Source organism: Rutidosis leptorrhynchoides, chromosome 6, assembly GCF_046630445.1.
Source record: "Rutidosis leptorrhynchoides isolate AG116_Rl617_1_P2 chromosome 6, CSIRO_AGI_Rlap_v1, whole genome shotgun sequence".
NCBI lineage: Eukaryota > Viridiplantae > Streptophyta > Magnoliopsida > Asterales > Asteraceae > Rutidosis > Rutidosis leptorrhynchoides.
This window is the reverse complement of record NC_092338.1, coordinates 428,992,850-429,007,422: the sequence shown is the minus strand read 5'-3', so window position 1 is coordinate 429,007,422 and position 14,573 is coordinate 428,992,850. Positions and strand designations below refer to the sequence as shown.

Below are 14,573 nucleotides of genomic sequence, written 5' to 3'. Positions count from 1 at the left end.
ATAGGGGAAGGATTGTCTACATCTCACCTCCTCCATACACCACTCATGTGATATTGGGTTTTGTTGTTGTTGTTGTTGTGTTATTATATGTTTATTATATATTATTATTATAAATATAAATGTAAATATAAATTATTATTATTATTAGACAAAATTGTCAAATTCATCCCTGTGTTCATCTGTTTTAGTAGTTTTAGTCCCTGTTTTTAAAAAGCTGCATTTATCATCCTCATTTTAAATTAAACGTTTCAATTTCGTCCCTTACACTCACGACTGTTAACTCTCCGTCAAGTAATCACCATGTTCACACCACGAAATTCTTGTAATTTCTATCCAGATCGGGTCATGTGATTCTTTAATTTCGTTCAATTTGTTTCATTTTCACATTCCAATACATTCCTATGTATATGTTTTTGTTTAAGTGCCCGAGAGAAACAAATTCAACAATTTCATCAAACTGAATTCATCCATTAAATTCAGAGATCTATACATAATCATCAGCGCAGGTAACATATCTATACTACTAATTCAATTGAGTTTGTGTCTTATTTTGATTGAAAACCTCACAACCCTGTTTCTCTGTCTTCAATTTTATGAAGTGAATTGTGTTAAGATGGGGTTTTAATTATATTCTTTTCTTAAGTTCAATTTCAAATGGACTTATTAAAGTTGAGAAATTTGAGATTTTGTAAGTTCCACGTGAATAATTTAATTTCAATATGTGTATTGTTGTTTGTAATGGCTATGATCATGAGAATAATATTACTGCCCAATACCTTTACTTTTGGTGGGTCTAAAAACATAGAATTTGAGTCGTTGAAATCGATAGATGTAAGAATGAAGTTCATAGAAGTAGCACAAATTGTTTGGGCATTAAACAATCAAAAGATTGTGTTCGCACGAGTTTGTTTAACCGCAAGAATGTTAAATAGATGTCTTCTAATGCCTAGTTTAAGTGATCTTTGTTTTACAAAGAAATCTATCAATTACAACCTATTTCATTCGATAAAGTTTTCAACTTTGAGAAATTTAATTCCCTTTGTAATGGACCCGATTAAACTAAGTCGAAGGAGGAGGAGGAGGAGGAGGAGGAGGAGGAGGAGGAGGAGGAGACCAAACTACTACTACAACACCTAATAATAATAAGGTGGTTGTGGTGTTTCCACGTCTGAAAGTAATTGAACTGCTCTCTCTGTCAAACGTTGAAGGTTTCTTCTCGGGGATAATAAAAGAATTCCAATGGCCACTTTTGAATGATTTTTACGTTGAAGAATGCCCCAAATTGATGACTTTCACGTGTAGTAAGTCAATAGCTCCAAGGCTCAAATACATGAAACATCCAATCTTTGGCAAATTAACTCCTGAACATTATAACTTCTATATGACGACCGCTTCATCTCAGGTACAGTTTTATTTATCATGCATTATGTAACTAACTATGAAATTGTTCCATCTTTAATAATCATTTTTATTATATGTTTTTGCAGATCACGTCCCCGAATTTAGAGAGTACAAGCTCTGGCCCTACAATTTCAAATGATGAGAAACCTCGCTCTTTACAAGATATTAAAGAGATAAATGTGGAAAACTCAGATAGCAAAGTGATCGTTGCATTCAACGAGTTGCAACAACTACAAAATCTTGAAAAGATTCATGTAAAGAGGTGTATTTGGCCAAAGAATATTTTTGAAGTAGCATTGGAAGTGACAGATAGTGAATTTAACAACGAATCACAAACTAGTGTTGTGAAACTTCCAAAACTAAGAGAGGTGGTCTTAGAAGAGCTAAGCTGGTTGGAATATCTATGGCAGAGCAATCAGTGGAGACAGCTGGAGCTACCGAACCTGACAAGACTTTCTATTCATAATTGCGATAGATTAATACGTGTATTTACAACTTCGATGGTTGGTAGTTTCATGCAACTCCAAGAGCTGCAGGTAACACATTGCTGTGCAATGTGGCAAATTGTCATGGAAGATGATGACTCTGAGAGAAAAGTGTTACCTTGTCTAAAGTCTTTAAAACTTGAACATCTTCCACGTATAAAAGGATTTTGCTTATGGGAGAAGGAGTTTTTGTTGCCATCATTGACTACCTTGGTAATCAAAGAATGTCCGGATCTATCAGTTTTCACCAAGGGGTTTGTGGCTGCTACAGAGCTAAAAGTAATAGAGACAAATGAAGGCTTGATTGATATAGGGGAACAAGACATCAACTCCTATATAATTACCAATAAACAAAAGGTATTTGGTTAAGTGAAAAAAATAATCATATATGTTTAATTACTTTTATAAGTTCCAATGATGACCTTTGTAATATTTATCATTGTAATATTTATCAGTTTTTACATATTTTTTAGGGGTTATCACCAAAATGCCCATTTTTCTCCATTTTTTGACGCATAGCCCAAAAAAGCAAAAAATTGACAATTTGCCCGCGCAAGGCGCAATGTGCTTTTTTGCGACTTTGCTTCCCGGTGGACGCAAGGTGCCTCTTGTGACCTTGCTTTCTGTGGACGCAAGGTGCCTCTTGCGACCTTGCTTCCCGGGGACGCAAGGTGCCTCTTGCTCGTGCCTGATATCATAATCTATGTTTTCTTTCAGACATTTCATTAAACACCTTACGTGCATCTAAAATGGGTAGTTACCTCAACATATTTTTTTGATTATAGTAAACCTTTTAATTACCTTTTTAATGGACAAAGAATTTTTGTTGTTGGAATCAATGATCTTTAACCGAAACGTTTTAGGCCCTTGCCTTACCCACTCATCTTGCCACCTTTAATTTAGATCTTCTAATAGTTTCTGAAGCTTCATTTGAATATACGTGATGTCTTCAGCTATAGACTAGGAAAGCCATCAAAGCAATATGCCCCTTGGTATATAATACAGTACTTAAGACTTCAAGGCTTATAGCAATTATCACATTGTTGAAAGAGCAAACACGTGCGTCAAAGTTGTCATTTGCTAAGCAAAACATTTGCTTTAAAAAAAAATTCCATGTACATGTTCAACGTTTAGCTAAAAATACTCATTTTAGATGCACGTAAGGTGCTTGATGAAATGTCTGAAAGAAAATATTGATTATTGTTAGAATACAACAACAATATGAAGTTACCATTTTGGGTAACTTTGACTTTTGGGATCAGAAGTCAAACTTCATCTTTTCCCTTTTTAGTTCATCACAAGACTGCATAAGTACAAGCATTCAACGGCTAAAAGTGCAGGCTACAAACAACATATTTCCTTGTTATCAAAGTGGCTCTAAAAAGTGAATTGGAGCCTTACCTTGTTTAGAAATAGCCGTTAGAGCCAATAGTGTATAAAAGACACTATCAATTGATGTAACAACCATAACAATTTGTATCAATTCTGTCAAATAGCAAACTGGTCAATACAAATCATCATTTGGTTTTTCAATTCTCTTAATCTAACATGGTATCAGAGCGAGTGTACTGATTCTGAATCATAGTAACACTTCAATGGCTCAATCATCTACCATTAACAAAGCCACCATGTCTAACACCGACGATAGCTCAGAATTGAACCGAGCTGCCATGTCAATTTTAGACGGTAGAAAGTTCAATAGCCCACAAGATGGAAAAACTTACCTGGATGCTTTATGTCAAACACCTCCTTGTAGTGTATCAAAGGCTTCCACCACCGACCACCATAGACCACCACAACCTCCGAGGTGTGTTTATTGCGGAATGCAAGAACACACAGTAATTAATTGTTTTAAGCTTCTTGGGTACCCCAATTGGTGGCACAAATAACAAAGTGGCGGAGCTATGATGGCATAGGCAATCGGCAACAACCATGAAACAACCGGCGGCATCCATACGGTCACCGGCAACAGTAGCATAAGATGAAATGTCCCGTTCATATTGATTATAAACGTTCCATATTAATTGATTTCGTTGCGAGGTTTTGACCTCTATATGAGACGTTTTTCAAAGACTGCATTCATTTTTAAAACAACCATAACCTTTATTTTTATCAATAAAGGTTTCAAAAGCATTACGTAGATTATCAAATAATGATAATCTAAAATATACTGTTTACACACGACCATTACATAATGGTTTACAATAGAAATATATTACATCGACATATGTTTCTTGAATGCAGTTTTTACATAATATCATACAAACATGGACTCCAATCTTATCCTTATTTTAGTATGCAACAGCGGAAGCTCTTATTATTCACCTGAGAATAAACATGCTTTAAACGTCAACAAAAATGTTGGTGAGTTATAGGTTTAACCTATATATATCAAATCGTAACAATAGACCACAAGATTTCATATTTCAATATACATCCCATACATAGAGATAAAAATCATTCATATGGTGAACACCTGGTAACCGACATTAACAAGATGCATATATAAGAATATCCCCATCATTCCGGGACACCCTTCGGATAAGATATAAATTTCGAAGTACTAAAGCATCCGGTACTTTGGATGGGGTTTGTTAGGCCCAATAGATCTATCTTTAGGATTCGCGTCAATTAGGGTGTATGTTCCCTAATTCTTAGATTACCAGACTTAATAAAAAGGGGCATATTCGATTTCGATAATTCAACCATAGAATGTAGTTTCACGTACTTGTGTCTATTTTGTAAATCATTTATAAAACCTGCATGTATTCTCATCCCAAAAATATTAGATTTTAAAAGTGGGACTATAACTCACTTTCACAGATTTTTACTTCGTCGGGAAGTAAGACTTGGCCACTGGTCGATTCACGAACCTATAACAAATATGTACATATATATCAAAGTATGTTCAAAATATATTTACAACACTTTTAATACATTTTGATGTCTTAAGTTCATTAAGTCAGCTGTCCTCGTTAGTAACCTACAACTAGTTGTCCAACGTTAGATGTACAGAAAAAAATTGATATATATTATCTTGAATCAATCCACGACCCAGTGTATACACGTCTCAGGCTAGATCACAACTCAAAGTATATATATTTTTGAAATCAACCTCAACCCTGTATAGCTAACTCCCACATTACTGCATATAGAGTGTCTATGGTTGTTCCAAATAATATATACACATGGGTCGATATGATATGTCAAAACATTTGCATACGTGTCTATGGTATCCCAAGATTACATAATATATTAGAATACATGTATAATACAATATAAGTTAGCTAGGATATGATTAATATAGATTTGTTACCAATTTTCACGTTGCTACAACAAGAAAAATTATCCAATCTTGTTTTACCCATAACTTCTTCATTTTAAATCCGTTTTGAGTGAATCAAATTGCTATGGTTTCATATTGAACTCTATTTTATGAATCTAAATAGAAAAAGTATAGGTTTATAGTCGGAAATATAAGTTACAAGTCATTTTTGTAAAGGTAGTCATTTCAGTCGAAAGAACGACGTCTAGATGACCATTTTAGAAAACATACTTCCACTTTGAGTTTAACCATGATTTTTGGATATAGTTTCATGTTCATAAGAAAAATCATTTTCCCAGAAGAACAACTTTTAAATCAAAGTTTATCATAGTTTTTAATTAACTAACCCAAAACAGCCCGCGGTGTTACTGCGCCGGCGTAAATCCGGTTTTACGGTGTTTTTCGTGTTTCCAGGTTTTAAATCATTAAGTTAGCATATCATATAGATATAGAACATGTGTTTAGTTGATTTTAAAAGTCAAGTTAGAAGGATTAACTTTTGTTTGCGAACAAGTTTAGAATTAACTAAACTATGTTCTAGTGATTACAAGTTTAAACCTTCGAATAAGATAGCTTTATATGTAAGAATTGAATGATGTTATGAACATCATTACTACCTTAAGTTTTCTGGATAAAGCTAATGGAAATGAGAAAAATGGATCTAGCTTCAAAGGATCCTTGGATGGCTTGAAAGTTCTTGAAGTAGAATCATGACACGAAAACAGTTCAAGTAAGATTTTCACTCGAAATAAGATTGTTATAGTTATAGAAATTGAATCAAAGTTTGAATATGAGTATTACCTTGTATTAGAAAGATATCTTACTGTAAATAAGAAAGATTTCTTGAGGTTGAATGATCACTCTACAAGATTGGAAGTAAGCTAGCAAACTTGGAAGTATTCTTGATTTTATGAAACTAGAACTTGTAGAATTTATGAAGAACACTTAGAACTTGAACATAGAACTTGAGAGAGATCAATTAGATGAAGAAAATTGAAGAATGAAAGTGTTTGTAGGTGTTTTTGGTCGTTGGTGTATGGATTAGATATAAAGGATATGTAATTTTGTTTTCATGTAAATAAGTCATGAATGATTACTCATATTTTTGTAATTTTATGAGATATTTCATGCTAGTTGCCAAATGATGGTTCCCACATGTGTTAGGTGACTCACATGGGCTACTAAGAGCTGATCATTGGAGTGTATATACCAATAGTACATACATCTAAAAGTTGTGTATTGTACGAGTACGAATACGGGTGCATACGAGTAGAATTGTTGATGAAACTGAACGAGGATGTAATTGTAAGCATTTTTGTTAAGTAGAAGTATTTTGATAAGTGTCTTGAAGTCTTTCAAAAGTGTATGAATACATATTAAAACACTACATGTATATACATTTTAACTGAGTCGTTAAGTCATCGTTAGTCATTACATGTAAGTGTTGTTTTGAAACCTTTAGGTTAACGATCTTGTTAAATGTTGTTAATCCAATGTTTATAATATCAAATGAGATTTTAAATTATTATATTATCATGATATTATGATGTACGAATATCTCTTAATATGATATATATACATTAAATGTCGTTACAACGATAATCGTTACATATATGTCTCGTTTCAAAATCATTAAGTTAGTAGTCTTGTTTTTACACATGTAGTTCATTATTAATATACTTAATGATATATTTACTTATCATAATATCATCTTAACTATATATATAACCATATATATGTCATCATATAGTTTTTACAAGTTTTAACGTTCGTGAATCACCGGTCAACTTGGATGGTCAATTGTCTATATGAAACCTATTTCAATTAATCAAGTCTTAACAAGTTTGATTGCTTAACATGTTGGAAACACTTAATCATGTAAATAACAGTTTCATTTAATATATATATAAACATGGAAAAGTTTGGGTCACTACAGTACCTACCAGTTAAATAAATTTCGTCCCGAAATTTTAAGCAGTTGGAGGTGTTGACGTATCTTCTGGAAATAAATGCGGGTATTTCTTCTTCATCTGATCTTCTCGTTCCCAGGTGAACTCGGGTCCTCTACGAGCATTCCATCGAACCTTAACAATTGGTATCTTGTTTTGCTTAAGTCTTTTGACCTCACGATCCATTATTTTGACGGGTTCTTCGATGAATTGATGTTTTTCGTTGATTTGGATTTCATCTAACGGAATAGTGAGATCTTCTTTAGCAAAACATTTCTTCAAATTCGAGACGTGGAAAGTGTTATGTACAGCCGCGAGTTGTTGAGGTAACTCAAGTCGGTAAGCTACTGGTCCGACACGATCAATAATCTTGAATGGTCCGATATACCTTGGATTTAATTTCCCTCGTTTACCAAATCGAACAACGCCTTTCCAAGGTGCAACTTTAAGCATGACCATATCTCTAATTTCAAATTCTATATCTTTTCTTTTAATGTCAGCGTAGCTCTTTTGTCGACTTTGGGCGGTTTTCAACCGTTGTTGAATTTGGATGATCTTCTCGGTAGTTTCTTGTATTATCTCCGGACCCGTAATCTGTCTATCCCCCACTTCACTCCAACAAATCGGAGACCTGCACTTTCTACCATAAAGTGCTTCAAATGGCGCCATCTCAATGCTTGAATGGTAGCTGTTGTTGTAGGAAAATTCTGCTAACGGTAGATGTCGATCCCAACTGTTTTCGAAATCAATAACAGATGCTCGTAGCATGTCTTCAAGCGTTTGTATCGTCCTTTCGCTCTGCCCATCAGTTTGTAGATGATAGGCATTACTCATGTCTAGACGAGTTCCTAATGCTTGCTGTAATGTCTGCCAGAATCTTGAAATAAATCTGCCATCCCTATCAGAGATAATAGAGATTGGTATTCCATGTCTGGAGACGACTTCCTTCAAATACAGTCGTGCTAACTTCTCCATCTTGTCATCTTCTCTTATTGGCAGGAAGTGTGCTGATTTGGTGAGACGATCAACTATTACCCAAATAGTATCAAAACCACTTGCAGTTCTTGGCAATTTAGTGATGAAATCCATGGTAATATTTTCCCATTTCCATTCCGGGATTTCGGGTTGTTGAAGTAGACCTGATGGTTTCTGATGCTCAGCTTTGACCTTAGAACACGTCAAACATTCTCCTACGTATTTAGCAACATCGGCTTTCATACTCGGCCACCAAAAATGTTTCTTGAGATCCTTGTACATCTTCCCCGTTCCAGGATGTATTGAGTATCTGGTTTTATGAGCTTCTCTAAGTACCATTTCTCTCATATCTCCAAATTTTGGTACCCAAATTCTTTCAGCCCTATACCGGGTCCCGTCTTACCGAATATTAAGATGCTTCTCCGATCCTTTGGGTATTTCATCTTTTAAATTTCCCTCTTTTAAAACTCCTTGTTGCGCCTCCTTTATTTGAGTAGTAAGGTTATTGTGAATCATTATATTCATAGATTTTACTCGAATGGGTTCTCTGTCCTTCCTGCTCAAGGCGTCGGCTACCACATTTGCCTTCCCCGGGTGTTAACGAATCTCAAAGTCGTAATCATTCAACAATTCAATCTACCTACGCTGCCTCATATTCAGTTGTTTCTGATTAAATATGTGTTGAAGACTTTTGTGGTCGGTATATATAATACTTTTGACCCCATATAAGTAGTGCCTCCAAGTCTTTAATGCAAAAACAACCGCGCCTAATTCCAAATCATGCGTCGTATAATTTTGTTCGTGAATCTTCAATTATCTAGACGCATAAGCAATCACCTTCGTTCGTTGCATTAATACACAACCGAGACCTTGCTTTGATGCGTCACAATAAATCACAAAATCATCATTCCCTTCAGGCAATGACAATATAGGTGCCGTAGTTAGCTTTTTCTTCAATAACTGAAACACTTTCTCTTGTTCATCCTTCCATTCAAATTTCTTCCCTTTATGCGTTAATGCAGTCAAGGGTTTTGCTATTCTGGAAAAGTCTTGGATGAACCTTCTGCTGTAACCAGCTAGTCCTAAAAACTGGCGTATGTGTTTCGGAGTTTTCGGGGTTTCCCACTTTTCAACAGTTTCTATCTTTGCCGGATCCACCTTAATACCTTCTTTGTTCACTATGTGACAGAGGAATTGAACTTCTTCCAACCAAAATGCACACTTTGAAAACTTAGCGTACAATTCTTCCTTTCTCAATACTTCTAACACCTTTCTCAAATGTTTACCGTGTTCTTGGTCATTCTTTGAGTAAATAAGTATGTCATCAATGAAAACAATGACAAACTTGTCAAGGTATGATCCACACACTCGGTTCATAAGGTCCATGAACACAGCTGGTGCATTAGTTAAACCAAACGGCATGACCATAAACTCGTAATGACCGTAACGTGTTCTGAAAGCAGTCTTTGGAATATCATCTTCTTTCACCCGCATTTGATGATACCCGAAACGTAAGTTAATCTTTGAATAAACAGACGAGCCTTGTAGTCGATCAAATAAGTCGTCAATTCTCGGCAGTGGATAACGGTTTTTGATGGTAAGTTTGTTCAACTCTCTGTAGTCAATACACAACCTAAATGTACCATCTTTCTTCTTGACAAACAAAACAGGAGCTCCCCACGGTGATGTGCTTGGTCGAATGAAACCACGCTCTAAAAGTTCTTGTAATTGGCTTTGCAGTTCTTTCATCTCGCTGGGTGCGAGTCTGTAAGGAGCACGAGCTATTGGTGCAGCTCCTGGTACAAGATCTATTTGAAATTCAACAGATCGATGTGGGGGTAATCCCGGTAATTCTTTCGAAAATACATCGGAAAATTCTTTTGCGACGGGAACATCATTGATGCTCTTTTCTTCAGTTTGTACTTTCTTGACGTGTGCTAGAACAACATAGCAACCTTTTCTTATTAGTTTTTGTGCCTTCAAATTACTAATAAGATGTAACTTCGTGTTGCCCTTTTCTCCGTACACCATTAAGGGTTTTCCTTTTTCTCGTATAATGCGAATTGCATTTTTGTAACAAACGATCTCTGCTTTCACTTCTTTCAACCAGTCCATAATGATTATCACATCAAAACTCCCTAACTCTATTGGTATCAAGTCAATCTTAAATGTTTCGCTAACCAGTTTAATTTCTCGATTTCGACATATATTATCTGCTGAAATTAATTTACCATTTGCTAATTTGAGTAAAAATTTACTATCCAAAGGCGTCAATGGACAACTTAATTTAGCACAAAAATCTCTACTCATATAGCTTCTATCCGCACCCGAATCAAATAAAACGTAAGCAGATTTATTGTCAATAAGAAACGTACCCGTAACAAGCTCCGGGTCTTCCTGTGCCTCTGCCGCATTAATATTGAAAACTCTTCCGCGGCCTTGTCCATTCGTGTTCTCCTGGTTCAGGCAATTTCTAATAATGTGGCCCGGTTTTCCACATTTATAACAAAGTACATTGGCATAACTTGCTCCGACACTACTTGCTCCGCCATTACTCGTTCCGACACCATTTGTTCCTTTCGTTCTGTTAACCCCTGGTCCGTAGACCTCACACTTTGCCGCGCTATGACCATTTCTTTTACACTTGTTGCAAAATTTGGTGCAGAACCCCGAGTGATACTTTTCACACCTTTGGCATAGCTGCTTCTGATTTTTGTTGTTGTTGCGGTTATTATTGTTGTTGGGATGATTGTTGTTGTTGTTGTTGTTGTTGTTGTTGGGCCATTTGTTGTAGTTGCGATTGATGTTGCGATTGTTGGGATAGTTGTTGCGATTATTGTTGTAATTGCTGTTGTTGTTGTATTGGTGATTCTTATCACCGTTTTCCTCCCACTTTCTTTTAACTTGCTTCACATTGGCCTCTTCAGCAGTCTGTTCTTTAATTCTTTCTTCAATCTGGTTAACTAGTTTGTGAGCCATTCTACATGCCTGTTGTATGGAGACGGGCTCGTGTGAACTTATATCTTCTTGGATTCTTTCCGGTAATCCTTTCACAAACGCGTCGATCTTCTCTTCCTCATCTTCGAACGCTCCCGGACACAATAGGCATAATTCTGTGAATCGTCTTTTGTACGTGGTAATATCAAATCCTTGGGTTCGTAACCCTCTAAGTTCTGTCTTGAGCTTATTGACCTCGGTTCTGGGACGGTACTTCTCGTTCATCAAGTGCTTGAATGCTGACCACGGTAGTGCATAAGCATCATCTTGTCCCACTTGCTCTAGATAGGTATTCCACCATATTAATGCAGAACCTGTAAAGGTATGCGTAGCGTACTTCACTTTGTCCTCGTCAGTACACTTACTTATGGCAAACACCGATTCGACCTTCTCGGTCCACCGTTTCAATCCGATTTGTCCTTCGGTTCCATCAAATTCCAAAGGTTTGCAGGCAGTGAATTCTTTGTAGGTGCATCCTACACGATTTCCTGTACTGCTAGATCCAAGGTTATTGTTGGTATGTAGCGCAGCCTGTACTGCGGCTATGTTTGAAGCAATAAAGGCACGAAATTCCTCTTCGCTCATATTCAAGGTGTGTCGAATAGTCGGTGCCATTTCCTTCAAAATAGTCAAATGAAACGAGTTAATCATATAGAATATCAAGAGTAGTCAATAGTATTTCGTAGCGTAATATGAACTTATTTATAAAAGCTCTTTCTTCATATTAGCGTTTTATACTCTTTAATTAAGTTCATACTTAGTAGCTAACATACCATTTCAACTACTACAATTCTATATGAAAAACTAATCACAAAAACAAAACAAAAAATATCATATTCAAGCCTTTATACAATAACTTGCAAACTTACAATACCGCTATTTTACATATAGCATGAAATATAGCACATAAAACTTTGATACAAAGTAGTTGCGAAGATAATTCTAGTTAATAAATAAGGCGTTCAACAAAGGCAATAAAGACACGCAATTCATACGTCCAGAAACAAGTCATGCATTCTGGTTTTACTAATACCACTTCCCATCCTTGGTCTTGTGGAACATAACTGATGTGACCGATAGTAAGACAATGTGTTGTAACGTCGTCAAAAGGATGAAGGTTACGTAATGACCAACAGTCTCGTAATATCCTAAAAACCTCATTTCTTACCCCAATTACCGACTCCATCACTTGTGGGAACATTTTGTTTAATAGTTGTAGCCCGATGTTCTTATTCTCACTTTGGTGAGAAGCAAACATTACTAACCCGTAAGCATAACATGCTTCTTTATGTTGCATGTTAGCCCCATTTTCTAAATCATGAAGTCCTATATTCGGATATATTGAGTCAAAATAATTTCTTAACCCGTTGCGTAAAATAGCATTTGGATTTCCCGCAATATATGCGTCAAAGTAAACACATCGTAACTTATGGATTTCCCAATGTGATATCTCCCATCTTTCGAACGAAAGCCTTTTATAAACCAAGGCATTCTTGGAACGTTCTTCGAATGTCTTACAAACTGATCTCGCCTTAAATAGTTGTGCCGAGGAATTCTGACCGACTCTAGACAAGATTTCATCAATCATGTCTCCGGGTAGATCTCTTAAAATATTGGGCTGTCTATCCATTTTGTGTTTTTATACTGTAAAATAGACAAGAGTTAGATTCATAAAAAAAAATACTTATTAATACAAGCAATTTTTACATATATCATAAAGCATAAGCACACTATATTACATATATTACACCACACGAATACAACTATCTTATTCCGACTCGCTCGTTTCTTCTTCTTCGGTTTTGGTTCGTTTTGCCAAGTTTCTAGGGATATATGATGTTCCCCTAATATGAGCCGTCGTTTTCCACATTGGTTTAAAAAAACCTGGTGGTTTAGAGGTTCCCGGGTTATTGTCACAACTTAAGAAATACGGGTGTTGACGATACATATAAAGTTCATCGGGTTTGGAACCAAATTTCTCTATTTTTATACCCTTTCTCTTATTGTTCTCTTTTGCCTTATTAAATTGTGTTGGGATAATTTCTATAACATCATCGGAATCCTTGTCGGGATCCGATTCATTGGAAAATTGGTAATCCTCCCAATGCTTTGCTTCCTTGGCGGAAACACCATTGACCATAATTAACTTTGGTCGGTTGGTTGAGAATTTTCTTCTACTTAACCGTTTTATTATTTCCCCCACTGGTTCTATTTCTTCTTCCGGTTCCAATTCTTCTTCCGGTTCCGATTCTTCTTCCGGTTCCGACTCTTCTTCCGGTTCCTCTTTGGGAACTTGTGAATCAGTCCACGAATCATTCCAATTTACATTTGACTCTTCATTATTATTAGGTGAGTCAATGGGACTTGTTCTAGAGGTAGACATCTATCACATAATATCAAACACGTTAAGAGATTAATATATCACATAATATTCACATGTTAAAAATATATAGTTTCCAACAAAAATGTTAAGCAATCATTTTTAAAGAAAACACGGTCGAAGTCCAGGCTCACTAATGCATCCTAACAAACTCGATAAGACACACTAATGCAAATTTTCTGGTTCTCTAAGACCAACGCTCGGATACCAACTGAAATGTCCCGTTCATATTGATTATAAACGTTCCATATTAATTGATTTCGTTGCGAGGTTTTGACCTCTATATGAGACGTTTTTCAAAGACTGCATTCATTTTTAAAACAACCATAACCTTTATTTTTATCAATAAAGGTTTCAAAAGCATTACGTAGATTATCAAATAATGATAATCTAAAATATACTGTTTACACACGACCATTACATAATGGTTTACAATAGAAATATATTACATCGACATATGTTTCTTGAATGCAGTTTTTACATAATATCATACAAACATGGACTCCAAATCTTGTCCTTATTTTAGTATGCAACATCGGAAGCTCTTATTATTCACCTGAGAATAAACATGCTTTAAACGTCAACAAAAATGTTGGTGAGTTATAGGTTTAACCTATATATATCAAATCGTAACAATAGACCACAAGATTTCATATTTCAATATACATCCCATACATAGAGATAAAAATCATTCATATGGTGAACACCTGGTAACCGACATTAACAAGATGCATATATAAGAATATCCCCATCATTCCGGGACACCCTTCGGATATGATATAAATTTCGAAGTACTAAAGCATCCGGTACTTTGGATGGGGTTTGTTAGGCCTAATAGATCTATCTTTAGGATTCGCGTCAATTAGGGTGTCTGTTCCCTAATTCTTAGATTACCAGACTTAATAAAAAGGGGCATATTCGATTTCGATAATTCAACCATAGAATGTAGTTTTACGTACTTGTGTCTATTTTGTAAATTATTTATAAAACCTACATGTATTCTCATCCCAAAAATATTAGATTTTAAAAGTGGGACTATAACTCACTTTCACAGATTTTTA

General features: G+C 35.5%; 1 protein-coding gene across 1 annotated transcript; it reads left to right on the top strand.

Moving 5' to 3' along the window:
• Window positions 1-407: 407 nt before the first annotated feature.
• On the top strand, window positions 408-2,351 carry LOC139855662 (uncharacterized). Its single transcript, XM_071844909.1, has 3 exons — window positions 408-506; window positions 1,209-1,402; window positions 1,488-2,351. Exons 2-3 carry the CDS (start codon window positions 1,286-1,288, stop codon window positions 2,253-2,255), a joined length of 885 nt encoding a protein of 294 aa, XP_071701010.1. The 5' UTR covers window positions 408-506; window positions 1,209-1,285; the 3' UTR covers window positions 2,256-2,351.
• The last annotated feature ends 12,222 nt before the right edge of the window (window positions 2,352-14,573 follow it).

Excerpts from the sequence above, each read along its gene's own strand:
- LOC139855662 (XM_071844909.1), top strand. The coding sequence starts at position 1,286 with ATGACTTTCACGTGTAGTAAGTCAATAGCTCCAAGGCTCAAATACATG. Across the intron at positions 1,403-1,487 it reads TGACGACCGCTTCATCTCAG|ATCACGTCCCCGAATTTAGA; the intron begins GTACAGTTTTAT and ends ATGTTTTTGCAG.